Source organism: Colletotrichum paranaense, assembly GCF_030867605.1.
Source record: "Colletotrichum paranaense strain IMI 384185 chromosome Unknown Scaffold_9.1, whole genome shotgun sequence".
Classification (NCBI taxonomy): domain Eukaryota; kingdom Fungi; phylum Ascomycota; class Sordariomycetes; order Glomerellales; family Glomerellaceae; genus Colletotrichum; species Colletotrichum paranaense.
In genome coordinates, this window is record NW_026848967.1 from 266,702 (window position 1) to 294,337 (window position 27,636).

Genomic DNA, 27,636 nt, shown 5'->3' on the forward strand with positions numbered 1-27,636 from the left:
ATGAGTGACCCCTTACTACGTACACGATTAGCGCTGATCTATCGATACAAGTTCATGCTGTTCAAAAACAGAGTTCAGTCGTAACAGAAGGCGCCTGGCAATAATTCAGAAGGGGGTGGGGGGTGTCACACATTCAGAAACACATGCTCACCAAGCTGCATTTCCACCGCCCTGGCCCGGGCCACCTCAGTACCAATCTACAAATCTCAGCGAGAATCTATTTCTCTTTCCCTAGTTGTACTAGAAGTAACGCAATTATACGAGGCTCCAGAGGATGACTTCAGACTCACGAGACAAATGACTTCGTTCGCCAGGAGGACGGTTCGGTGCAATTTGAATACCTGTCTCCTTGGCAAGTTCGCGGCTGTCGGAAGCTGACCGTGGTCAGTCGCTCAGGCGCTACGCTGCTGCAGCGTAAAACTAGACTACTTGGTGGTGATGAGTGTTGGCGGTTTGGTTTTCATAGGTCTTTGTTTGGGTAAAAGCTAGTCCATTGAATGGCCACGATTCGCCGACATAAACCCTAAGCAAACAGCCACACCAAACATATCCCATACTGGGTTTGAGGGCGACCCTTGCCTTCCTCCTTTCCTTCAGTCTTTCATCACTATTCATCAACCCAGTTCGTCGTTGCTACTGCTGTACGACAAGTCCGCAGTAGACCTCTCTCTTTCTTCCCATGTCTGCAGGCCTTTTCGCGGGCCAAGAGACTGAACATCTTCGAGGAAACAGAGACAGGGGTACGACATGCGCTTTATCAAGCTATCTGGACCACAAGCGAGATGTGGGTTGGACACAGTCAAGGTGTCGCATCGTGGAAGATGAGACTGGGGCAATTCTGAGCGTATCCAACTTGTCCTATTGAGAATTTGCCATGATTGCGTTCCCATAAACTGATCCTTATTAGCATAACTCACTCATCCATATTCCTTGCAGAAGAGCAACAGGAAAAGATGTTAAGGGCCGCATGATAAAAGATCTTGGATGCTCAGTAAAGAGAGTCTGCGTTCTACTGTGAAATAGTGATAAGAAAATGGCAACATGACGGCGGCATAGGCTATGCGACTGGCCTTGCCACCTACTTTCACTTCGAAGGGCCCGATGGGCCTCGCTTTCTTTTCCTGTCTACAGCCCAATCACCCATTTCAACACACAATTACTGAGCTTCGCATCAGCCGGACGGCTATGCCCTGCTGACCTGTATGGCAATAGTTTTATTCAAAGATTAAGTTTCTTTCTTGATTCACCAAATTCACCAAGACCTTCTCTACCAGGCTGAAGCCTTGGGGCCTAGGTGGATGTCGTGTAGGCAAAGTACACTGTTAAGGCGGAAGAACATGCCTGTGGCAGTCGAAGACCTTCGTCATGAATACCCGCCAGACATCTTGCTGGCAATGTATTTCCAGCTCTAATCCTGACGTTGCTCACTGACAAAGGAAGTTCCCCTTCCACCTTCCGTTGGGCGAACGATGGCTAGGAATGACCCCGCCCCGCCCCCTTTTTTTTTCACGATTTTCTATTCAGCCTTTGAAAGATTCCATTTGCCACTGTTCATCGAGTCACCTGGCGATGCCACCATTGTCTTCCAAGTCAGCTATTCAGCTTCACCAAAGCAGCCGCCACGTCTCGTCCCAGGCCCTAGGCATTCCGGCCATAAAAGCCTATGAATTGCCTGCTACCATGTGTTATTCACTGGAATTCTACCCCATACACTTTGGATTCCTTGCATCAAATCATCTATGAATCGTTGGTGGATCTGCACGTACGCCGGAAGGACACCTGCTAATGAATCTCTATAGTTCAGCACCACAGCTTGCTCGACTACGAGAAATAACGACAAAAAGCAAAAGCCAACCAAAGCTAGCAACCTTGTCATTGCCAACAGAAAAGGATCAAGCGTCTCCCTTCACCAGAATCAGCCTTCTGAAACCTTGATAATCACTCGAGCGACAAAAGCATGGCTGGAGACGGAAACTCTTCCGCTGAGGGAGCCGAGGGACATGATTCTTCCCGTGAAAGGACTGAGCGATTGGAAAAGGCTCTGGTCCAACATGAAAAGCGCCTTGGCATAGTACGAGACCCGACGAAACCAAAGGAACAAGGAGAGAGATTAGATGAGGTGCTACAGTTATTGAGAGCCAAGGATTCCGAAGCCGCCAAACAAAAGGATCTAGAGACAAAAGAGGCCTTTAAGAAACTTGAAAGACTCTGCAGAGAAGGGAAATGAGCCCGTGTACTCACTCGGTGGCAAGCGGACGTTTTCACATGCGAATTGGTGTTGAGATCACTCAGCCAGCCCACTGCTCTTCAGCACATACCCAAGTCGCCTTGATGGCATGCGACCTGAGCCGCCAGCCAGAGGTGTCGAACGCGGTCACACTTTTCTCTTATGGGATTCTTATGAATTGGAGGGTACTGTATGCGCTGCGTGTGCGCATATCAAATTATTTGGACTTCTATAGTCCATCGTGAATAGTTAGTGTTGCCTTGGATCAGTCTCTTCAACAACACAACACGGTCTTTACCTCCACCAAAGAACTAAATCAAGTCAGTAAATAGTATACTTTACTGAGAAGAAACCCCCCAAAAAAACAATTATCATTATCAAAGTTTTGTTCATTAAAAACTCCTCTGGATTTTGACGTCCCGTTGTATCACCTCGGCAGGAGTGGACGTGGAAGTGGGGGCAAACAACATCGTGAACCACCAAAATGGAATGCTTCAAAGCGCATCAACCAAAAAACATACAACACCAAGTATTCGCTGGTCGTCACCGACCCAACTACTAATCCGGCCCTCATTGGCTTATCTATGGGAGAGCGGACGGGATCCCGAGTTTTCCAATGGGTATGGTCGTATGTGGTAGTTTATTGAGTGCAAGTTGATTATCATCTGGTGGTTCTCCGGAATGGGTCTGGGGATCAGCACCGGCGCCTCAAGTCGCGCCCTCTATGCATCTTGAGGGCTTCTACATGGAGAATATACTTTCCTGGTATGATATAACACAAGAAATAATGGTCTTGTCAGAAGGTCGGGTCCCGTCATCTACACATCTCGTCATGGACAGCATGACGAATCGTCTATACCGAATCTTCTCACAGGATAACACTACTGCAGAAACACTCTTCAAATCCGGAAGTTGCATGATACAGACTTGGTATTGTAGAGTGACTGTAGCTGTTCATACATACTTTGATATCAAGGGCCTGGAGCTTTTCTGCCTCTGTCCCCCGAAATGAGCTATTCTGTGGAATGGGTGAACCATGAGGTCCAGACAAAAGGCCTATCGCTGAATGAACTTGTTTGAAGTGATTCTTATTCTCTCTAAAGCGTTGTTTCTGTATATCCGTTACTGTTTGGCCCGTTAAAGGTCACTTGCTCTTCAAGTAAGGACTTCCACACGGCCAACTGGCAGTTGAAATCTTGTCATCAGGGCCCTTGTCAGCCCTCCGCGCTCAAATCGCCTTACTCTGCTAGAATACGAGCCGAAGACACTGGTTTCTTTGAGAGATAGTTCTCCTCATCGTCACCACCATTCAAAGAGTTTAGTTGCGGGAGCCAAGGATCCGGACTACGGTAGCTTGGCTTGCTCCAGGGTCGAACGTCTGCGGCTCGATAGCCAAAGAGGAAGTCATATTAACAGCGCTACAATAGAGGTCAAGAGCAAACACCTTCGCCGAGGAGTCACTCATTGGTTGCTCGATAACCATTTACGAGTTCGAATCGTGACGCCGCTGAGTGTCATCGGTGTGCTCTCATCATGGTCACACTGGGAATAAGGAGCGGGAGACGAGAAAGTCTGCCAGAAGGCATCAGTGTTAGACATGCATCATCAAACATCTATCATCCCTGCTTCTTCGTACATGATCCAAAGACATGTCCAACAGAAGCTTGTGGATGAAGCAATGGATTTGACTTGATCCAAACTCCGGAGAGCCGATTTTCCTAGCCCCAACCACATCCATTGATTCGTATACAACGACAGATTACCAACAACACACCGTCCACCTAGCCAAAGACTCATCCTAGCCACCTAGAACCGAAGGACCGCGGGCACCGAGCCGGGACCGGAAGACACTTTCTTCCGTCCCCCGTGGAACCGGCCCCTAACCTCCCTCCCCGGCCCGAACCTCCGCGCCCGCAAAAGGTCCGATACCCCAGACCCCGAACCCCGTGCTCCCCTCCACTTCCAAGAGAAAACCATCTACTCTAAACCTCTGTAAATTCAGGCACATATCACTCCTACTAACATATCAGTCTTCATAGCATAATAGCCCTCCTAAGAAATGTGGCATGATGGGACGAGCATAGGCGCAGAAAATCAGGCGGTTTGAATGCCTTTTCTTGGAAAAAGGGTCCAAATCGGCAGATGCCGTCAATCATTCACCCTCTGCGGTGACACAATCCAAGAAAAGAAGTTCTAGAACCCCTTCTCAGCCTTCCTGTTCTTCTTCCATAATGCTCCTGAAGCTGTACTTACATTCACACCACAAACTAAGCCTCGTCCAGACGGGAGAGTAACATCTAACAGGAGCCAAAAACAGAAAATAGAACCCCAAACCCACGCCTCAACGTCGCACCTATCCCTCGCCAAACATTAAACACCAAAAAAGCGGATTAAACAAGACCCTCCAAAAAGGGCTGAGAGAATAATCCAATATACACAAAACCATCACCTCCCATCTCAAATCCACCCGCAAGCATGCGGCCGCATAGCGTCCAAGTGGTATAAGTCCAGTCTAGATGCCTTGGCGTTCGAAAACCTCCCCAACCCCACACAGTGAACAGTCGTGAATAGATTAGGGCCGTGTGGGATGCGAAATGCTTCAACGTCGACAGCCTGGTCTTGCGTTCTGATACGCGTTTGGAGAGCTGGCCTCTTCTCTTTCTAGCCCGTGACGTATCTGGAAGAATGGATCGGGCTGATGCAGTAGGCGGGCTAGGTGGAGGACCAGGTCGTGGTTTCAGATACCTGATAGATATTCCGGTCTCAAGATACCCTTCTACCACGACGGACGCGCGCGGGAGTGTGCGGGCGCGTAGATGTAGGGAAGAAAGCCAGGGGGAGTACGAACGTGTACACTAATATCACGATCCCTATCCCATAGAACCAAATGCCGACCCCATGTCAACTCCACGTCCAAGGCTGAGAGACTCAAACAGCAGGATTACCTACCAACCTGGCCTACCTAACCCAAGAGAGAAGAACTAGACGCAGAGAGAACCACCAAGGCTGAAAAATAACATGGGTGTATTCTTTTTTAGAGCGAACCCACGGCCGGTCGCGATGCGGCCCCCCGATTTCCAGGGGGGTCCGCCAGCCAAAAACAAGCCGTCGCTCGTCCTCCCCGAGACAAGGGAACCGTGACGTCTGTAAGGCAGCCATGTGAGAATCCCAAACTTGACCCCTCATTCTCTACCTCTCCACGCCCTTCCTGCCCGCACCCAGACTCTAGATCCACCTCGCCTGGAGCACATTCACACCGTGTCTACCGCCCTCCAACCCGCTAAAGAAAGAGGCTCTTTTCTCCCCCATCCTTACACCTTTTCACCTGCCACCACCATGCGTCCAATCCGTCCGTCATCTGGTCCTCGACTCGCGCAAGTGTATCATCTGAACCACCTCGCCTTCAGCCCCAAACCTCACCAGCAGGCCATGGGCGCAAAGGCGCCGGCGCGGGGGGGATGCGACCAATCACATCACCCGTGCCCCTTTCCACAAGCCTTCCATCCCAAATCTGGCAGGTTGGTAGGTATTTATCGAGGACATTACGCAGAAAAGATCGGATGAGATGATGCTGCGTCATATTGATCATTCGGCACTCACCCCCTCAAAAACCTGTCAGCCAGAAAGCCCGTCGGCGCCGACGGAGGCCGGCCCCATCGGCCGCGGGGTGGGGGCTTGGCATTCCCTGTAACCCGCGTATGGCTGTGCGGCGTGCCTGAGTATGTGGCCTCGCTGCCGCTCCTGGTGGTGGCCCTGCTTGCTCTTCTGAACTTCGTAGCATGGATTATGTTTACATTCTAAGATGTACCTTATAATAATAATACAGTTCGTCGGCGTCGTTGACGACAGGGTCGCACTGCATCAGAACCCCGCGTTCCGCTTGTGTCGTTCCCTGTCGTATCGCGCCATCCATCATGATTCCTTTCGCTTCCCTGGAAGGTGTCAAAAGTTCAGCCCTTCCCGTCGTTGCAGAGCCCCATTCCTGATTCTATACAATGTATGCGACCCTCGCTTATCCCATTGTGCCCTGTTTTGCACTATACCAAAGAGAAAGAAGAACCGTCCGACGCCAGTAGCACACACTGAACATGCACATGTCATGTCCCCTGGCGTGTCTCAAAACATGTGCCCCAGAACCCAGACGCCGATCGCTATGCAAACCTCTAAATGCAACCCCGTCAATGCCCTCGCCGGCCTGACGGCACCACCATCATTCTTCTTCGTCTCAGACGGCACCGGCGACGGCGCCGCCGCCGTCGAAGGCACGTCGATTGTCGTAATGACCGTCGGCCCAAACGGGTACGGAAGAGTAATCGTCGAAACGACCACGCCGGACGGACCAATCGTGATGGTCTCGCCGCCAAACACCTTTGTCGTTGTCCCCTTTCCTGGCCCCACGGTGAAGCTTGTGCCGTCTACGACCACCACCGATGCCCCGACTTGCGTGACTGAAGCGCCGCCCACGATCTCGTAGGTGGTGTCCGTTGCCTTTGCCCCGGGACCTCCCACAGTGATATTGCGCACAGAAACCCCTGAGGGTCCTATTGAGATAGTATCGTCATCTACAACCTTTGTGATGACTGTTGAAACCAAGCCGTATGTAAACGTGGTCGACCGAATGACGACCACGGATGGGCCAATGGCAGTAATCATCTCGCCGCCTGCCACGACGATCTCCGTTTGGACCGGGGACGCGCGGCTGATCGAAACGGTTCGTTTGGGGACGGCCACTGCGGATGGCTGGATTGTCGTCTTCTGCCCATCGATCACGGTCGTCAGTGGAGCAGCGCGGCCGGATGAAACAGTTTCCCCGGGAGCACCGGCCGCTGATGGCACAAGTGTGATGGTCTGCCCTTTCACCACTGTCGTTACCGGAGCTGCACCGCCGATTGGAGCGTTTAGATCCGGGACAATGACGGCGGATGGCTCAATAGTGATCGTCTGGCCTTCAACCACAGCCGTTATGGGAGTAGCCTGCACCCCAAACGTCGTCCCACCGACGACGGCAACGTTTTGCGTTCCTGCGGGCGCAATCACAATAGGCAAGTCGCCCACCACCGTGCTGGATGGAATCATGGTGCTTCGGCCGACGTTGCCGGGCCGATCGACGACCGTCCCACCCCCAATGACCTCGCTCGGGTTAATTGTGAATTCGTTGCCGTTCACTGTCACCTTAGTCGTCTCTGAAGGGTCGGTCTGCGTAAAAGTCTGGTCGTTGATGATGATCTTGGTTGGCGCTACGGTAATCATGTAGGTAGCCTTGGGCGGTTCCTTGGCACTTTCACGTGGCGAGCCAGGTGGTCTCGGATCGTTATTGGGTGACTGAGTCGAAGGCGTCGGTTTCGGCTTGGATTCTGCTGTGGGTTTCGCAGATGAGCGCCTGTCTTGCGGGGCTTGTGTCTCAGGATCGTGACCATATCGGGGTGTGCTGATAGGTGAGAAGACCACAGAGGGATTTTTGGCCGTAGTGACAAAGGTAACAGTCGTTTCTGGACCAAGAGTTGAACTGAAGGTTGGAAACTGAGGAGCTTCGGTTGCGCAAATATCCACACCATCCTCTGAGGTACACGAAACACTCGCAGACACTTTTGTCTTACCCTTGCCTTCTTCCAGACCTGCAGGACTGCAGGTGATTGGGATCGTGATTTCGGGTTCCGGTGGAGTATAACCCGTCGGATCCCCGAAGATTGTCGTTGTTGTCGTGTATACTATTGACCAAGTTGTCGGTACGGCGCCTTGTGTAGTTGATATGCAGACAACAGGTGGCTCGTAACCACCCTTGAGTGTCAAAGTCACATAATCCCCCCCGCCGTCGTCTGTGGACGAGCCGCTATAATTTCCATTCGTGTAGTTCCCGCTGGGCGACGCGGATATTGAAACGTTGCTAATAGGAAAGAATGATCTGACACTCGTGGGAGTTGCCGGTAAAGACGCCGTGAACACAGTACGAGTTTGGTTGCCAGAGGCCGCGATGTTGAAACCTACTGACGTCGAATCTCGAGTAGAAGCAGTGGACGGTATCAATGCTCCAGTGAATGAAGATGATCTGCTGGGTTGCGAGGTCATCACATCTGTCGCGGTGACAAGGGGTGTGGTTTGCGTTGTGCCATTGGTAAGGGTCAGTGTGCTTCCTACGGCGGCCGAGATCTGCGAACTGGTTTCGTCTGATGTCGTCGACAATGAGCTGCCTATCCCTGACTCTCCTCTTACCGAGGAGATCCCTATCGAACTTTGAGATCCTGCTAGCTGGTTGATTGAGGTAGATGAGAGTATTTCGGTCCCGACTGTGCTAGTTGACGGGTTTCCTGCTTGGGTGATTGAGCTGGTAGATGAAGACGTAATTTGCAGTGCAGAGCTTGTTGCGGCCGATGATGTCGTGCTGTTAAAGCCGACGACCTGTCTCCTGCCGTGAGGAATATGATTTACTGCCGTACAGTCAGCTTCTCGGTCTTTTTTGAGAGAAAATTTATATTTGCCAACTTACCAACTTGAAGGGCTTGGACTGGGTTCGAGAACGCCGCCAGGGAAAGCAACGCGAGCTTGAGGAGCTCCATATCGATGTATCGTCTCGAATCGCAGTCCCGCCTTCTCCCACGCATTCTTGCCCCCTTTGACGGCCAACTCTACTCGTAACCGCGACGCACGAACTGATACGGCGGCAACTATCAAGTACTCGTGGCTCTGAAGTAGTCATGTCAAGCCCACACACTCATTGCAAGGTCTGGAATGAAGCGGGATTCACGGGCGATGAAGTTGCGAGGAAACGGCCATGGACGCCGGACGCCGGGCGGCGATTAGGGCGTAGAGGGGGTTCATATTCTCTGCTGTCTTCGGACCGTAAGGTGGGTGCGCCGACGCGTAACCTGGCAACTTCGGGAGGAAGAACAGGGGAGCCAGCCAGCTAGTTAGTTCACCATGGCACCTTAACTTCCCGGCTTTGTGTGTGCCACTGATGTAGTGTAGCAGTGACAGGAGCCATCTCATTTGAAATGGCCCGCCGTCAATCAAAACCGACGCGGCTGGGCCTCTAGCGTCGCGGTGACCACCAAGAACTACCTTTCAAGGACAAGGGGCCGACGCGACAGAGTGGCACCGGAGCTTTAGCTGCTACCGGCGGCGGTACTGCCATCCCCAAGCTTTTGATCTAGTTGCACTAAGTAGGAGAGCATCTTTACAGACTCTCGGTCTCCAACTACGAGCTCTGTCTAAGTAGCAAGACTTTGGTGCCAGTGCTCCTTGGAGCAGAAGACAAGAAGACGGTGTGCGGCTGCAAGGGGGAAAATGTTCATCGGAAAGTCCACCATTGCTGGTCAATGACGGCTGAAAAGTATCGTCTTGGTTCGCTCCCATTCGTTGATGTTCGAGTCAAGAAACGTGCTGTAGTGTCTCTCCTCTAGTCTTTAGTGTCAACCGAAGGCAGTGCTGGCCGTGAGCTAGAAATGTCTAAGACAATCCAGCCTCCATCGAAGGGAGGGGCCAGCCACGCAGATTTGCTTGATGGCAACTTGCGTCTGTGATTGTGGATTTATGACCATAGGGGCGAGCACTCCATAGATAATTTAGGGAGCTGCTTCATAACGGACAATGAGTACGTGCGAAGACCTGGTAGCAATATAGTGGCCATCAGTAATTAGCGGCAGGGGAAATGATCGACATTCTGTCAAAGGCATCTGGGAAGATCGCGCAGGCACACCGAGAAACCCTCGCCAACAATGCGTTTGCGGCTAGTGCTTGAAAGGCTAAGCCTATAACACTCTGTCTCCGTAAAGAGGTTGGTTGGTAGTCTCAACTAGCTTCGTACCTCGTCTGCCCATCCTCCCATCAAGACACTTCGGATAGTTGTCGATGATGACGGTGGGTTAAGACAATTTGTTGTGGTCCGCTTGAGCCGAAGTCTACCTTAGTGTGCACGGATGCAATCACCGTGCGTCCGGGAGATGTGCGTCTAAATGTGCGGAGTGCAAGAATGTCTAGGACAAGCAGACACCTTGAATTGTTTACTACGTATGCGTCTCCAAAGGGGTTCAGACTTCAGAGAGGCCCGGCCTGAACCTATCCGTCGGGTGAGATTGACTGCCCAACGTGCTGGCCTATTTTGCAGTACCACCGCAAGTCGACTCTATGTTCCGTGTAACGCAGCCAAGCAGCTTTCCATTGACCATTGACACGGCATGCGGATGTCGACATGCACGATAAAGTAATGTAGGGCTGATCGAAAGGTGGCGTGGAGGTAGGCATGGTATGACTATACTCTGATCCTGCGCGTGGCATGAAACTCCGGCGTCAGAGTAGTTGGTTGTCATATATTCTGCCGATTCGGACTTTGAGCATTGGTTTCGAGGTCTCGATATGCCAAACTTCGTCGCCTGGTGCTCGAAAAACTGTAAACAGGGTCAACCCAGGTCTATCAAGACAGGCCTAGCGCATTTTCTCCGCTCGGCATAGGGAGAGAGATTGGATGATACCATCCATTTCTGCCACTCCAAAATGACGAATAAATCGTCCGTAATCGGCCTCCATGTTTAGCGCACCGTTGCGCGTGGGGGCAATGAGTGAACGGGCGCCACGGCATGGAAGGCTTCTCGCCATTTCCGACCTGCGTCTGACAGCTGCGGTGAAGACCGACATCAGGCCACGGCACCGCAGCAACCTGATACGCTGCACCGGTACCAGATGACGCGTTTTGACTTCTCTTCAGTGTATCGCGTTGCACTCTTGCGCGGCACTCAGCCAATGCGACGAGCCAACGCACCTTGATGCAGTTGAAAAGTGCCGAGCCATGGCGCTGTGACAGGACACTTTAGTGGCATGCTGGCGATCAATTTGACCTTGCCGATCGCTGTTTGTATTAAGCACAGACTGCGAGTCAGGGGTGTCGAAATTGGCTCTCTGCAGTTCGTTCTACGGAATTCAGTCTGTACCTTCGTGAGTGGCAGAGGGACAGATATGACACTGGAATTGGACTTCTAACCTTCACTAGTCAATCCTAATGTGAACAGGTGCAAATGGGTCGTTGACGCCGCCGGAGGTTCCAGTTCAGAGGGACGACAAGCGAGGATGTGCCGAAGACGCAGGCCCCGCGCCGACGGAGGGCGGAACAACAGGCTTGGGAATGACAAGCAGCTTTGAGTTCCGCGGCACCCTCTCTCCGGTTGCCTTTGGCTAGCGCCCCTCGTGCGGCCAGGTTGTGCATGTGGTACTGTCAGTTCTGTGCCTGGCTAGGCTGATGAGGTGTATCATGTTGATGAAATTCCAACGTTGAAAGTGAAAACCTTGTTTTGTTGATCTCTCTTTCGCACGGCTCTTGATTGTCAGCTATAGCCTTTATTATAACTCAAATTGGCGTTGAGTGAAAAGTGAGGTGAGGTCCGAAGAAGCCGATAGATTTTCTAGGTTTGAAGTTATCGACAGCGGGTGGAGCTTGACGAATGACAGATTCAGCGCGGGCGTTTTCCCATATCCCGGCACTGGGCTTCCATCCTGTGGAGAGGCAACGAGCAGTCAACGCACTGTCGTTATCGATGCTGGCAGTCTGAAGGAGGCGGGCCGGTCGGCAGTGGCGGTAGGTGTGGATGCCATACAGTCATCTAAGCGTCTGAGCGGAAGCTGTCAATCCTACGAACATGTCTTGACGCTAGCAGGCAATAGAGGTAAAATGTAAGAGACGAGGCGAACAGGCGACGAGGATGGCGATGGAGTGGAGCGAAGCACAAAGTCGAAATGGCGATGCGATGTCAGAGGACGCAGGCGAACCCGGAATAGAGGTGTCCCTGGCGATTGGCATATAAGCAACGTGATAAGACGTCGGGATATCGTTCAGCTGTGGCGCGGATGTTTGGCAATGATTCCAATGAATGTCGAGAGCCTGCGAGGGCAATTGAGTTGAAGAAGGGCGCGCATAAAGGACCCATCAGTTGGCCCACGTCACATTGGGGTCGAGGCCAACCCGTCCTTGCGGGACCATGATGTGCAGTTGTTGCTACGCCGTGTGGCCGCAACTGTGGTCGGTGGCCCGGGTCGATGTCTGCAAGCCGGGCCAGTGTCGCAGGCCGAATCTCTTGGGATTCGGGAAGAGGGGGAACTTGGAACGGAATGAAAATTCAGTTGCACTCGGCTACTCGTCTCACATCAGCTGTGATTCACGAGATGTCAATGGCGGCTTGTCCGTCAATTCACCGGTGCCGTTGAGAAAATAGCGTCCTGTTAGTCGTGGTCGATGACGGATGGTTGAATATTGAATATGCAGGAAGAAGGAGAAGAGAAAGGAAGAGACGGAGACTCCGGCCAAGTGTGCTTGACTGGCAGGGCAGACTGAGCCTGTGAAGTGGGTACTAGGTAGGCAATCAATGCGGCAGTGACTACCTTCAGGTACGTAGTGACAACCTGCACCTGCTGTAGGTGCCTACTAAGGTACTATGCGGGAGTATTGAGTGCACGGTTCAACCGATGGCTTGGGTCGCCAACTTCCTTCCTCCTTGAGGTAGAAGAGGCGCCGTTTGGGGTTTGGGAGAGAACAAACCAAAGTTGGAACTTGGAAGTCGCGGAAAACCCATGGGTCCTTGTTGCTATCTCCCCGGTTTCCCCTTATTATGTAAGATCGTTGGGTGTTCTTTCTCAAGCATCCCAAGTCATGTCATGTATCTGCACCTACGTTGAAGGATACTAAAGGTACCTTGGACTGGAGGCCAACGGGGACAAGATCCGGCGGGAGAATCCAGGGACTTCCTCGCTTCGGACCTTCAGCTCCATGCCCCTCCAGGGCTCAGGTATATTGCCTCGCCTTTACGCCCTTGGCAACATGATCACCGTCTTGCAAGGCAAAACGAACACATCGGCATTGTCGGCGACAGTCTGTCGTCCACTGTAAGAAGGGGCTAATTCCTCTCCATCAAAGCTCAGCAAACCTGTGTCATGAACCCGTAGCTCTCTGTTTCAAAGTTGAACAGGCGACTTGATACATGTGACTGGTCATAAACCAAAGCCTGCCATCGCAAACCTTCAACGTCTATCGAGATTGCTACCCCTTGGATCATCCGCTGCAGTGGCTTTGTCTACCAATATGCCTGGCTAGCAAACTGCTCGGCCGTCCCGACTGCAGCTTCGTTGGACTCCTGTAGTCTGTCGCATCTCGAGGAGCAACACCACGGATAGAGACAAAGGAGGTCTAGACACTCGAAAGGCCTACTGTGGCCAAGCTAGCGGGTTTCCTCGCCCTTCTTACCTGACATGGAATCCTTTACCGCTGCCAGACACGCCAAAGTAGCCTATCGAGGCGCTCACGCTACACATGCTTCTTCATCACCGGTTGAGCGTCCCGCTACAGCAATGGCCAAAACTTTAAGAGACTCTGTCATGGAATCGGCAGGCTGGATGCATGCCTGTGCTACCAAGAGAAATGCCAGACCATCGCCAACAGACGAGAGGCACCCATACTGTATTTGGCTCTTCCGGATTGAAGTGCGAGTCGTCCAAGGTCTCGACTCTCTCCTCGAATCGACGGATGAAGTTCCGTCGCCCTCGCCTACCGCGTCTAATCCCAATCCCCCCTGCTCGCCAGGTAAGCTGATGGAGTCTCTCTCCGTCGTCTCCAGAACCAGTCAACTGACGGATTGCCTCCCATGTCACTGGCCTATTACGCTACCGTGTCGAAAGACCCCTCCCGCCGCCCGCGACGGCAGCCTCATGAAGCCCCGTCGGCCATTCCCTCGGGCCTCTGCTGATTCTTGTCGGCGCGGGAGGTCTCGATCCATCTGCGGGGCGGACACATGGTCGTCGATGAGGCGCGACGGCGGCAGCGCCATGCTGAGAAGGGAGGGCTTGACATGGCTCTGCCGCGCTCTGCACTTTTCCTGAAGCGGGCAAAAGCACTGTGTGTCGATAAGAAGACAGGGATGCCTGCTTTGTACCCCGGTCCCCAGCTTTCCCAAGAACGACGGGACCACCAGACCGGTGCTGGACGGGGGCCTGGTCCTTGTCTCACCCCTCGTCGTGCCATTTGGCCTTCCGGCTTTCCCTTGCTTGTTGCGGCACAGCCCTTGGCCGTAGTTGGCAGAGCGCGGGCTTGTCCTTGCTTGGATGACCATGGACGCTATCTTGCTTTGGCTGCCACCCACTCAATCCGATGGATGGCAGAAGTTAGTTTTTCCTGTTGATCATCCCGCAGAGTTCAATTGCCCGGGTCCCCCTCTTCCCCTCCCAATTTTTCTGCTCTTCACGGCTGATCACTCGTTCGACCACAAAATTTCTTAGCCTTGGGATCCGTGAGGCATTGGGATAGGCACGCGGCATACGGATATACGAAAGCGTTTCCTAAACACGGTTCGACGATAGGTCTGGTTCATGGAGACGCCCCTTCGCACTGCCAGCCCTTCCCTCGGGACGCTCATGCACATCGCAAAGACGCCTTGGTGACTCGGCGCACCTCGAATGAACCACCCACCGGGTTCCGTCCCAAGATCGACGACATGCTTCCAACAATCTTTGTCGCAACGGCGCTTGCTGGCATCGTTCGCGCACAAAGTCAATCCGCAGTTGCTCTCACTCCTTCAACCGACTGGTACGCTGAGACATTTCCTAAACTGGGCCCGCAATCTCATCTCTAACTGAACCAAGGTACGGCGTCGACGGCAACTGGTCAACAGTGAAGTTCCAAGTCGGCACACCGGGACAGTCTGTCAATGTTCTTGCGAGCACGTCCTTGTCTGAATTCTGGGCTATTGGAGCCGGTGGCTGTCTTGCAAGTAAGTCTTTCAGCTGTCATTCATCAGCGTATAGATGCCAGCTCGCGCTCTGGCCTAGACATGTCAGAACTAATATCTCATGAAGAGGAGCCCTTGTGCAACACCGCCAGAGGCAACGTGTTCACCATTGCCGACTCGAAATCCTGGAATCCGTTGGGCGCATGGCAGCTTGGTCTTGATTATCTCGGCTATGGGGGAAACGGCGACTATGGACTGGACAAGCTTTCAAGCACGCTTTTGACTGGGGATGGAATGAGCATGGACAACATTGTGACCGCGTCAATCAACAGCACCGACTACTATCTTGGATATCTCGGACTCGGCATCACCAAAGGCAGTTTTGGCAATCAGGTTGCCGAATCACCCTTAACGCAAGCGGTCAAGAATTACGGATGGATCCCCAGTTACAGCTACGGCTATACTGCTGGCGCCTACTATAGTGAGTGCATGCTATCCGCTTCTTTGGTCGTATACTAACTCTTGCAGTGGGCATGTCTGGCACGCCATGCTCTGTCACTCTGGGAGGCTATGACGCGAGCCGTTTTGTCCCACATAACAACGAATTTTCCCTGGATCCGAGCGATGGTCTGCCTCACGCCCTGGTCCGTGGCGTCGAAGTTACTGTGCCACAAAGCAAGGAGATGCCGAGCGGCTGGGATGCTAAGACGAGAATCTTGTCCAACATGTCCACATCTTTCAGTGCCATGATCGACAGCTCAACCCCCTTTCTTTGGCTCCCTGATGCTATTTGCGATGAATTCGCTAGTGCATTCAACCTGACCTATAACAACACCTTCAACCTGTATACTCTCACCGATGAGCAGTATGCCAACTTTAAGGCCGGCGCATCTTCCTACTCGTTCACCTTCTCCTTTTCTAGCCATGACAACAGTGACGACTTTGGCCACCCGCTCACCGTACCGGGCGTGGTCAACATCACAATCACAGCTGCAGCTTTTGCGCAAGTTTTGCGATATCCATTTCAGAGCGAGACGATTAAATATGGCGAACCTTCAGTGCCTTACTTCCCTCTTCGGAGAGCCTCCAACTTGACCAATACGTTCATCATCGGAAGGTCGTTTCTTCAAGAGGCTTACTTGATCACCAAGTACGATACAGGCGTGTTCTCTCTCCACCAGGCCCTGTTCCCGGATGCTCCTCTGCAATCCTTTCAGCTGAAGAGTATTGTGCAGCCTAGCAATAGCCCTTTCCCACCGCCGGCCCAGGTAAATTCTCATACAGGTCTCTCGACAGCGCAAATGGGTGGCATTGCGGCAGGCGTGATCGCCGCTTGCCTGATAATGCTTGCTGGCTTCTTTTTCTACCGTCGCCGCCAGCGAAAGACGCAGGAGATGACTGGGTCGTTGGAAGATGGGAAAGATGCCGCGTCGTCAATTATGCCAGAGTCGCCAAGAAGCCCCATGGCCAAGTTCTTCACAAAAGTGCGGGGCAAAAAGAAGACTCAACGCGTATCGACACACGAGGTTATGGGCAGCACGGCCCAGCCTGTGGAAGTTGCGGCTGATGCTAACCACGCAGTGTACGAGTTGCCTGCACCGATAGGTCCGGTCGAGCTGGACGGAGACGACAGCAAGTCGGTCCATGAGCACACCGAATTCGGGACGGAAGACACGCAAGATGTGAGCGCCTACGAGCTTGCGAGGAGAAAAGTGGAGGCTCAACTTCAAGGCCCTGTCCCGGCGTACTCCCCTCCAGAGAATCCGGCCGACTTTCCGCCTGCCGAGAAGCCGATGCAGTACACGAGCCCTGTCGCGACTTTCAGACCTGAACAGTTTGGGTTATTGCCTGCTTCGTCCCCGGCATCTGCCTCTTCGCCTTCGTCTCCCACAGTGTGCGAAAATTCTTCGTCAACCCATGGCTCCTTGCCATCGCCAATGAGCCCCCGCGCTGGAGAATGGACGAACCGCCTATCTGATCTCCCATCACCCCTGACAGAAGGTCCGTCGTACCCATCACCAACCTTCACTGTCAGCAACCCTGGCAACACACTGCCTCAACCTGTGTCCCCCGAGAGTGAGGCGTTTACAGCAACCCGCGCGACCTTCTCACCTATGCCGCCAAACGTTCCTCTGCCTGCCCTTCCTTCACCGCCTTCATCAACTCATCAAAGAGCACCAATCGACCCATCAAACATCGTCTGCTTGGGTCCTTTGCCAGAGAACGTGTCTCTTCCAGAGCCCGAGGTGATCCCCCCTCCGCTAGCATACTCTCACGGGACCAACCTTGCCGTGCCTGAGGATCTCACTGCTCATCGCCTATCTACCGATACTTTGGGAAGCAACTGGACCGAGTTCGAGGAGGAGCTAATGGCTCAGGACAACTTGACGAGACAAGTGAGCCTACCAGATGAGGAGAGGAGTCAGCAAGCGGAATCAACCTCTCTGCGAAGCCTACAACGCCTCGACGGCTCCGAATTCATCCACATTCCCCAGATGGCAGAGCGTCGCTACAGCTGGGAGAACTAACAACATGAAAAGCCTGCCATTCTTTCCAGAAAAATGACTTGATCTTTACAAATAACCACTTATAATGCACGACTGCAGAGAAAGCGGCCGGCACTATTTCTACTTCTTTCTTTCTTTTTCTGCAGTCCAATTTTCCAGATTCGAATAAATCAAAATAAAGCGAAGGAGTTTGGGATAGGATGTCTCCCTAGAAAGGGGGACACAGGTATATCAGCATGCAGACATGCCGGCGTTTAGGTGCCCACAAAATTGGGCTTGGGAAAGGACTTGGTTGAATGCGCGAAGCGGGAACCTTATCCCAGATGGAGATGGAGAGTACAGAGTCTAGCTACGAGCAGGTTTGAACCAGGAGCTTGGATTCTGTTTGCGATATGCTCAAAAGGGAGCGAGATAGAGAGGTGGCGAGGCCACCAAAGCTGCCATGTTCTGGCATCTAGACAAGCCTCACCATCTCTAGTTTCCACTCTCGGCATCGTAGAGAAACAAATGAACAAATCCAAAATCAAATGAATGATTTTTCTCTCCTCACGTATGATTTTCCCGTGAGTGGATTGGGTTCTGTGAAGGTCAGGAAACATCACCGAGGGCTAAGAGCATCGCTAAGTTTATTCCAACCTCTACTGTGGATAACAAGTGCACGTTTGGAAGACGGATAATTGATGTACATTGTCTGCTATACGCGATAGCAGGCCCAAGTCTGAGTGATAGGTAAGCCGGAGGGCGACTGCTTTGGAAAGGGTGTAATCTCATTGTCTGATCTATTGCATCTTCCCGCGTTGGGCACGTGAACGATGTAGTATACAAAATCCTCAGCCCAGACCTCCCAACGGCTCCATCAAGGAGAGGTCGTCCAAGTAACTCTCCAGCAACGAGAAAACTTTCCGAGGCAGTCTTCTTGCCCGTTACCAAATCTCCTCCCACCAAGTCAGCCTCGTAAAGGCAGCCTCCACGGTCGCGTCGTCCGGGTACCTCGACGAATCGCCGCGCAAACAATCCTTGACGGCCTCCTTGACGGCGCGCGACATCTTGAGGCTGCCGCCGCAGACGACGAAGATGGCGTCCGAGGCGACCATGGCGCGGATGGTTTCGGGGTGGTTGCGGATCACGTCCTGGACGTAGGCTCGCGGGACGGACTTGTCGCGAGAAAAGGCTGGTAGGACGTCGAATTTGGGGTTGGCGGGGGTTGCGGATGCGGCGTCGGCGTGGTTGATTGTAGCAGCAGCAGCAGCAGCAAAATCGGTAGTAGTAGTGGTAGTGGTAGTAAGAGAAGGTAGGGTATACTTCGCCTTGAGGTCTTCCCAGACGTCACTAAAGTGGAAATCTGCTTCTCTGCTGCGGCTACCGAAGAAGACGGCGGTATCGCCGACGCTCACACCTGAGGCGAGGTGGGAGAGGCGTTCTTCGATAAAGAGGCGGAGGGGCGCAACGCCGGTGCCTGTTGCGACGGCGCAAAGGGGCCGGCGGGCGTGGATGGGCCCGTGGAGGGATGCGGAGCTGCGGTGGAGGGTTATGCGGAGAGGGGTTCCGGGCGAGGTCAGGGATTCGAGGTAGCGAGAGCAGAGGCCCTGGCGGATTTTGCGGAGGATGGTCTGGTATTTGACGAGGGCTATCAGCAGGGTGATGCTCGTCTTCGTTCCTGTTGTCATTGTCGTAGTCGTCGTCGTCGACGTCGTCTCTTGAGAGGGCGGGAGGCTGGGTTGGTGGGTAATGCTGGCTATGCTAAAGTCTCGGCCGCGCATGACGGGGAACATGTCGAGGACGCGGCTCAGGGGTATCCGGACGGAGGTGAACTCCTCGAGGACCTCGAGGATGGTGCGGCGGGGCCTGGTGGTGTAGTCGTAGAACTCATCCGTGTACTCGCGCATTGTAAACTCAAGGAGGCGCTCCTTGTGGTATTCGTCGTCGGAGAAATAGTACATCTCTTTGAGGAAGCTTCGGCGCGGGGTGCAGGTGATGTCAAGATTGTGCGTGAGCAAATCACGTAGGGTCGTCGGACGGTCGTCACTGATGTAGAGACCTCGAGGGAGATTGGTGGCCCCAGAAGAAGACCTGAAGGACAGAGGAGAGTCGGCAATGTTGTTCCATTGCATTAGGTCTATGAGCTTTTGGACGTCTTTGGGGAAGTTCTTTGGGTAAATCGTTAGGCTGTCAAACGGGTTTATTGTGGGAGGTCCATTGGCAGAAGGCTCGACGGCGAGGCGTACGAGACGGACGTCTTGGAAGTGTTTCGTAGGTGTCACTCTTTCATTGAGTTCGAGTGAGGCGGCATGGCCGTCAGGGATGGGTAAGAGAGTTGTTGGAGGAGTTTGATTTTGAGATTCAAGCCCGTTCCCCGTTGGCGAAGGTTCGGCAATAGTCATTTCATTGGTCGCATGTGTTATATCCTCGATGGCGCTCATTGTCTTTGAGTTGAGAGAAGTACCATTGGGCTGGTCGTCGTTTCCGATCTCTACCACATGCCCGTTTGTCCTTTCCTCGCCACTGCTGCCAGAGGTTCCATTTTGTAGTGTCTCTGTGCTCGTGGCTAGCTCGACGGTGTACCTCGGAGGTAGAAGAGCGCCCTCTGGGATGGGAGAGACCCCTTCTGGCAGGGGGTACAGCTCGAGTAAGCGCTTTTGCAAGTCTGCTGCCCAAGGCATGTATCTTTCGTCCGCTCTGCTCGATACTCAGTAAAAATCATCAGATCAGGTAACAGTTGGGAGAATGGGTTTTATGGTATTTTCAACACGGAGCAAGATATTTGCCTTCCATCGAATGTTCGATAGCGGGATACATAAGATGGGGGAAGAATAAGAGAATGCTAACAAGGTCTGAAGAAGGCTTGGGAAGACTGATAGACACACCTATCGCAGGTCGGGGCTGACAAGACGGAATAACTCAAGCACCGTCGAATCAAAAGGTAGACCGTATCGAACGCACTAGCATTTCGATGATTGGACTCTAAATATTCGTTCTCTCATGAGCAATGTGCTGAGGAGCGAGTCCACTATAAAGCTTGTTGAAGCTCTAGATGAGAAGGATATGCACGATGGGAGAAGCACACAGAGACAAGATCCCAAGAGATGATGGTGGTCTCGCATCTTGATGTTGTGGACAGCTTTGTCACAGAACGGAACGCACAACCACCCGAAATGAAGATGGGAAATGAGGGCGAAGTAAGAGGAAGTCGACAGAAACTTACCCATCCGAGTCTTGCTCGTCTGCTTCGCCTCGTGGATAATACTCTACGGCACCCAGTTGCTCTAGCCGCTTATGCAACTTTCGAGCAGCCCAGTTAAATCTGTGGGAAATGTCAGCCGTTGAAACTATTGCTGATAATAGCAACCGTAGTCCTCAACGAAGGCGAGAAGGGGAAATAACGCCCGAGGACCAAAAGACATACTTGATGTATAGGCTATCGCCAAGTCCAAATGTCGTGAACTTCACCGCGCCGAGGCAGCCAGGTGGTAGCTTCTTCCTCAAAAGGCTTTTCCAAAAGGCAATCGAATTACGAGGCATATCACCTTGGCCCGTCGTTGATATGACAAAGATGACCATCGAGTATTGAAGCAACACGCTCTACCAGAGAAGTCAGCAATGCGTGAGGTATGGTGCCCAATGACGTGTAATGAAGTGCATTGGTAGACAGATATGCAGTAGCACATTCAGGCTTAAGGAGACCTACCAACTGAGCTCCGTTCATCTCATCAACCTTGGTCTTGAAATGCAGACGCTGGGCATTGCGACCAATTTCTTCGGCAATATCCTGAGCATTGCCGGTCTCCGAGCCGTAAAGGACCAACATGGACCGGCCTGGCAGGTCAGCCACCACGGCCGGCTCGGGACCGGTGATTTTGGTGACCATATTCCTTGAACCGAATTTGAGGCGAGGTACTTGTTGCTTGCGAAAAGCTGATGGCAGGTTCTATCCGGACTTGCTTGTATTGTGAACGTCAACTGCAGCGTGATCCGGGTGGGACCTTTCAAAATCGTGACTCTGACAAGATGCGGCTCTTGGGTCTGCTAGCGCGGGGGTGCAGCTTCTCGGAAATGTTTTTTCTCTGTCTTCCCAGCGGCATCGGAGCTGCAGGAGCCATTCGGACTCTCAAGGCGCGAAAATGCGAAAATGCATGTGCTTTGTTGAGTCACGTGTTATCGCACTGGCTTGAGATTGAGTTATTCAAGTACAAATAGAAAATTGGGAATCTCAGTCAGACGTTAAAGCTGGAAAAAGAGAAATTCTACGTCGTGATAGTCGAGTTTAGAGACAATCCTCGAAACGTCATTGAGTGCTCGGAATTGTCTGGGGCACATGCTCTTGCGAGCGAGCGTAAGGCAGCCTGTCAAGGCCTGTGTATCGGTCAGCCACAAGCATGGATAACAGCCGACCTCCCCAAGATCCAGGTACGTCTTTTGTATGCGCCACAGGTGGGAGAGAATCCCATCGAAGAGTTGCAGGGCACCAGGACCCAGTGCCGGAACTTAGACAGTCACTAATCCCAACAAGATTAGAGCGGCGATTCATGGGCTGAGACCCCCTAACAACTAAAGATGCGGCGGTGTGCTGCCTTGCATGCAAGGTAACGGTTGGGCGGGCTGGGACCACCTCACGCACGGGAGGTCGGCGCTGGTGTCACTCTCCAGGCAGGGCGAGTAACAGCATGCCCCATACCGAAGAAGCTCCTGTGGAGAAGCTTGAGGCGCTTTACTGCGAGACGACAGATGAGGCAAAGTCAGGGAAAACCTTCACGACTCAGGTCTCCGCCTTACCACGCCTCGAGCTGCTGACACGACTGTTTCCGTCCTCACCGAATCCCACGCGAGCTCAGGATTCTTGCTGACGATGGCGTCCACAAAGCGAAATAGCAGGCGCAGGTCTGAAGACGCGGACTCATCTGTTCTGCCCGGGCAGTTGCTCTTTGCGCTATCCGAACATCCTCAATACTATCCTAGGTGGGAGATTGTCTGTCGATCTGTACGCGCGACAGTCATCCCCTTGCTGATTGGTGTTGGTTGAGCATCGGATATTCGCGCTCGTGTTGACATCAATATCGGACATGAGAGCGCGGGATTGATAGGAGTAGCTGAGTCCAGGACAAGGGACAGAGGGAATCTGCTGCCCTCGTCCCTTCTTTGCACTGTTGGCCGCCCCCCTGCATTGCACCGTTAAGACCCATGGAGCTTTAGCGCGGGTTGCTAGGGGACCCTCACCAAAATCTTCATGCGCTCCGCGAGATCCAGTGGGCCGTGGGAAATTGTATCATTCCGGACGCCAAAGCATCTCTCCGCGGTCCCATAGATACGGGAGGACGATGCTGACCAGGGACGGGAGATGGGCCCTGAATTGGCATCCGCCGGAGCCACATTGCTGAACCGGCCGGGCCAGCCGTCGCGTCACTCGCGTGTGTGCAAGCTGCGAATGTCTTGTATTGCCGTAGTTGAGGCTTGGGATTGGCGACGTGTAATTACACTGCCGACTGTGACCCGTCGCTTGCTCTAGGCTCAACGTCCGGTTTGGTTGATAGACTACTGCAAGGTGCAAACCGAGCTAGAAAACAAACTGCATTGATATATGGTTTGGCTAAGATGATCCAGCGTGACCAGGTTCACTGAGGCAAGGTTAGGCAAAACAGAATCCATTCGGTAGACGCACGCATACAGGGTAGTCTCTCGCGATGGACCGTGGATTTAAATATCCGATTCATGTCTCTCGCAGCGTCGCACGAGGCAGTCCAGGAAATAAGATCGAAAAGATTGATCGTGATCGTTGACTGTGGTCATTGATAAAAATAGGGGTTTTGCGCAATACTGGCTCTGAGAGAAATCAACTCACGTCCAGACAGGAGAGGGTACTTCGTACCAGGCCACAAGTGGTATCAATAAGCAGAGGATGAACGAGCAAGATTTGCCGGCATTGGGCTGATTGTGAGCTTTCAGAGATAATGTTGCACAAGAGCGTCCCATCCGGCTGCTCTCACAGTGTAGACATGAGAGGTTATAACCAGACCATTGCGAGCAATCTTCAAAGAACACAGCCAGCAATATGAAGTAGGAGAGTGTATGCTGGGCGAGGTGATTCCTTTCAATTGTTGACAGGCGGATCCCAGGAAAATCGTGTTGTTTGATGCAAGTCTTGCCGATGTTGAGCAGTGAGGTACGAATACCGGCGGCCAATCGGGATCTGTGGATGCGGCAAACGTGGGCAAATCGGGCCAGCAAGCACCTGGGGGCCATCTTGGGGATGCCAAAATATCAGACTTCAAGGTTTGTGGATAAAAAATCGCACGTGAGCAACCACAATGGTCGCGGGTAGCTGCAAACACTTTGGGCCGACACAAAGACAAGTCAGGTCCGCTATCCGTCCTCCGTAGAGACCAGACCGTAGCTGCCGAGATCTTTGTCGCATTTCTGGCGACCGGTGGCTCCACGAACACGCACATCAGCGGGTGGGCACTGGTTCAGGCCTGGCTTGGCTAGGATCCCATCACGACCATTTTGCGGGGGAAGAGTCATACCACCGCCCTGATAGGCCGATGCTGTTGTCACCGCCTGGGCAGATCACACAGGTTTCTTCTCGTGTGAGTTGCATGTTTTTGTTGATGGGTTCCTCAGCATAAGTGTCTTTCAGCCAGTCAGGGCTTATGTTGACGACCGACGTGGTTGATAAGGTCCGATGTATAAATTGGTGTTGCGGTACCGGTACTCCGCCCACGAAAGGTACATCGATGGAAAGGGGGGGGAAGTAAGAAGAAGAAAAAGAAGCAATGGAGAAGCTGCACCTTTCTTCTCCTAGCAGGGGTTGCCCTCTGGCCCATCTCTAAAAGCCCGTGCTCTGTGGCTTGAACAGATGGCCTGTTAGGTACCTGCCATGTCCAACACTATCGTGTGGGTCTTTCCTGGATGGATGGCATTCCACCGCCTTACCTTCCCAGGGTTGGTAAGGGGACCTCCTTCCACTTCAACACTGGCAAGACGACCTTTCATGAAGGTTTAGGTTAAAAAGGCACCTAGGCACCTATGGCACCTTAAAGTAGGTAAATAGTTGACGCGTGAGGAAAGAGATGAGGTGAGCAGCTTGATCCCGCCTCATGGTTCAAGGCACTTTCTGACGTGGAACTGAAGCTGTCCCTGCGTGTTTGCACAAGAGCTGTTCTGTCTTGGGTTCCTGTTGATAAATATATCGTAATCATACAAAAAAAACAATAAGCCCATCGCGTCATCCGGCGAGAATCATATGGAAAGCTGCTGCGCTGCCGTCATTTCCATTCGTGCCTTCCCCCTTCCCCCTTCTCCTTACCCCATACCCCCCTACCCGGCTGCTGCAGACACAATAGGCAAGTACCCACCCACACCCTCGTCTTTCCGCACCGCCACAGCAGCCTAGGAGTCCGCTCTTGCCATCCCAAGGTACCCAGAACGTGGGCCGCACCTGCTGTTCGGTGGGTTTGCGCCTCGCTTACCCTCGTCCTCTGTTTCCCCTGCTCACCAGAAAAAAAATATTTGTATTTGAGGTCGCGGCTTGAGCCATCCCTTTCCTCTCTCCTTTCCCTCCACATCACAAATTCAAGATCCTGTGTCACCGCGCAACGCAACGTCGTCTGTCAACTTTTTTCAAGCTTTCTAGGGCACCAAGCTACCCTGAGAAAATTCCCCCTCATTGTTTCAGAGTTCTAATCCACCGAACTTCCATTCTCCATCAATCTCGAATCTTCGTTCCTGCCACCGGGTCCAAGTTCGCACGTCATCTGTTATCACGCACTTCACCGAAACGCAGCCTCAACCTCCACAAACCTCCGTCTCCATCCACCAGACCAACACCGCCAAAATGTCTGCTGCCGTCGAGAAGGTTTCCGAAGCCGTCAATGACGTTACCAATGCTCTGAGCAATGCCACTATCTCCGACAAGGCCGCCGATAAGCCTGCCGCCAACAACGATGCCGTCCTCGCCAGCGCTGCTGAGGGACGCCGTCTGTACATCGGCAACCTGGCCTACGCGACAACGGAGGGGGAGTTGAAGGAGTTCTTCAAGGGTTACCTTGTGTAAGTTGTCGCGAATCTTCTCATCGTCACTTTTTGTCGTCACCGACCTTATTGTCGTCCTCAACCTGTCGTCATTTCGTCATGGGAGCCTACTGTAGGCGGTAGTGCGAGCTTGTTTCCGAGGAAGCTGTACCTTCCCAAAGCACCTGTTCCCCACATATCCTCTACGGCAATGCTTCTGACATCGCATCGATGCCCACTTGCTTGCATCGTTTGCATTTGACTCACGATGCATCGAGGTTGGGCGTCGCTTTGCGTCCGTTGCTGCCCTGGTGCTGCTGTTGCCTAGACCGCTTCTCTCAACTGTCACGATGTTGCAGCGTGGCCTCTCATCCCTCCCCTGCCCCGCAAAATTCCACCCACTTGCGTCACACATGACAACTCATACTGACCCGCCTTTTTCCATAGTGAGTCCGTCTCCATTCCCAAGAACCCTCGCACCGACCGACCTGTTGGCTACGCCTTCGTCGACCTCTCCACCCCTTCCGAGGCCGAGCGCGCCATCTCTGAGCTTTCCGGCAAGGAGATTCTCGAGCGTAAGGTCTCGGTTCAGCTTGCCCGCAAGCCTGAGCCCGCTGGAGAGAAGACCGAGGGTGCCAACGGTGAGGGTGCTGGTGAGGGTAACCGCCGCCGCGCCTCCGGTCGTGGCCGTGGACGTGGCCGCGGCCGTGGCGGTCGTGGTGCCCGCGGTGGCCGCAACGTAAGTTGAAGTCAAGGAATAGTTCGCGAGAAGCTGCTTACAAATTTACAGGAGGATGGCACTCCCATCGAGGGTGCTGCCGCCGAGGTCCCTGCCGGCGCTCCCGCTACCTCTGAGGTTCTGCCTCTGACCGATGCCACCAACAAGGATGCCGCCAAGACCCAGAAGGCCGGCGAGTCCGCCGAGGCTCGTGCCCCCCGTGAGCGTCGCGAGCGTGGCCCTCCCGCCGATGGCATTGCCTCCAAGACCAAGGTCATGGTCGCCAACCTCCCCTACGACCTGACCGAGGAGAAGGTATGATATCATCATTGGCTCTGTTTATTGCCTAGTACTGACACAGTTCAATAGCTCAAGGAGCTCTTCGCCGCCTACGAGCCTTCTTCCGCCAAGATCGCTCTCCGCCCCATCCCCCGCTTCATGATCAAGAAGCTTCAGGCTCGCGGCGAGCCCCGCAAGGGCCGTGGCTTCGGCTTCGTTACCCTCGCCTCTGAGGAGCTTCAGCAGAAGGCTGTTTCCGAGATGAACGGCAAGGAGATTGAGGGCCGCGAGATCGCCGTCAAGGTCGCTATCGACAGCCCCGACAAGACCGACGAGGAGGCCAACGCCCCCAAGGAGGAGACCAAGGCCAACGGCACCCAGGAGGCTGCCACCGAGGCCGCGGCTGCTCCTGCTGCTGCCGAGACCCCGGCTGCCGCTCCCGCCACCACCGCCTAAATGTGGGCGACCTACCTACAGCCCCGGCAATGCGTCTTGGCCCAACCTCCGGAGCCATTGCCTTTACGAGCTTTACGATGCGGTACCTGTTACGACGATTTCAATTTTTTGGAAGTGCCCACCAAAAAGGTGGCCAAATACATCTACGTCTGCCTTTTTACGAGATTCGCTCTCGGTAGATAGGCCAAATAAGATGTGCAGGGCTGCCACCATCCCTAAACTAATACACATGATCTTACCGGCCACCTCTTCTGTACTTGTTACCTGACCTCGCATTTTCTCCGTCACCCTATGCTGGGTTGTAAATTAGCTTAAGCTGGAGGCGGTCTAAAAGGAAGAGGAAAAGTTTGGCGCAAAACGTTTCAAATCGGGTAGCTTTTTACAGTTAAACAAAAAAATACAAAAGGGCGGTGCAACACCAAAAATCGGTTAGAGAATGCATCATCGTTGAGTGATTTTAAGGTTGCGTACTGTGGTTCGAGTTCGCAGAAATCGTCTGAACGGCTGCTAACAGAGTGCTGCCTTGCACAGTTTGCACATGGACTTCCATGGCCATGCAAATCTAGGAAGGTAAGGTATGTCGTTCCTAGGACCTTGACACTTTTCGTTGAGCATTCGGTGGGAATCAGTGGTTGGTTTCAGTGGTGCATGTATGGCGTTTCGAGGACTATCATTGGGTGGCGGCAGAGCCCCAAAAGCCAAGTGTCCCAGACCGAAGTCTGGACCTCTCCTTGACTGTCGAGTCTCCAG

At 53.1% G+C, this 27,636-nt stretch overlaps 6 protein-coding genes across 6 annotated transcripts; 3 read left to right on the top strand and 3 right to left on the bottom strand.

The window, feature by feature from the left end:
• Window positions 1-6,343: 6,343 nt before the first annotated feature.
• CPAR01_10837 (uncharacterized protein) lies at window positions 6,344-8,781 on the bottom strand (the record flags this gene model as incomplete). Its single annotated transcript, XM_060495097.1, has 2 exons — window positions 6,344-8,652; window positions 8,712-8,781. The coding sequence occupies 2 exons, from the start codon at window positions 8,779-8,781 to the stop codon at window positions 6,344-6,346; spliced, it is 2,379 nt and encodes a 792-aa protein (XP_060345445.1).
• Window positions 8,782-11,961: 3,180 nt separating this feature from the next.
• On the bottom strand, window positions 11,962-12,261 carry CPAR01_10838 (uncharacterized protein; the record flags this gene model as incomplete). The annotated part of the gene is made up of 1 exon (XM_060495098.1): window positions 11,962-12,261. A coding segment is annotated over one exon (300 nt), but the record flags the coding sequence as incomplete, so codon positions are not given.
• Window positions 12,262-13,552: 1,291 nt separating this feature from the next.
• Window positions 13,553-14,080, top strand: CPAR01_10839 (uncharacterized protein; the record flags this gene model as incomplete). The annotated part of the gene is made up of 2 exons (XM_060495099.1): window positions 13,553-13,784; window positions 13,839-14,080. The coding sequence occupies 2 exons, from the start codon at window positions 13,553-13,555 to the stop codon at window positions 14,078-14,080; spliced, it is 474 nt and encodes a 157-aa protein (XP_060345447.1).
• Window positions 14,081-14,691: 611 nt separating this feature from the next.
• Window positions 14,692-17,453, top strand: CPAR01_10840 (eukaryotic aspartyl protease; the record flags this gene model as incomplete). The annotated part of the gene is made up of 4 exons (XM_060495100.1): window positions 14,692-14,783; window positions 14,840-14,967; window positions 15,053-15,406; window positions 15,454-17,453. 4 exons carry the CDS (start codon window positions 14,692-14,694, stop codon window positions 17,451-17,453), a joined length of 2,574 nt encoding a protein of 857 aa, XP_060345448.1.
• Window positions 17,454-18,355: 902 nt separating this feature from the next.
• CPAR01_10841 (flavodoxin) lies at window positions 18,356-21,297 on the bottom strand (the record flags this gene model as incomplete). The annotated part of the gene is made up of 4 exons (XM_060495101.1): window positions 18,356-20,108; window positions 20,635-20,733; window positions 20,836-21,011; window positions 21,118-21,297. 4 exons carry the CDS (start codon window positions 21,295-21,297, stop codon window positions 18,356-18,358), a joined length of 2,208 nt encoding a protein of 735 aa, XP_060345449.1.
• Window positions 21,298-25,257: 3,960 nt separating this feature from the next.
• On the top strand, window positions 25,258-26,886 carry CPAR01_10842 (RNA recognition domain-containing protein; the record flags this gene model as incomplete). The annotated part of the gene is made up of 4 exons (XM_060495102.1): window positions 25,258-25,472; window positions 25,881-26,172; window positions 26,224-26,466; window positions 26,521-26,886. 4 exons carry the CDS (start codon window positions 25,258-25,260, stop codon window positions 26,884-26,886), a joined length of 1,116 nt encoding a protein of 371 aa, XP_060345450.1.
• Window positions 26,887-27,636: the final 750 nt, after the last annotated feature.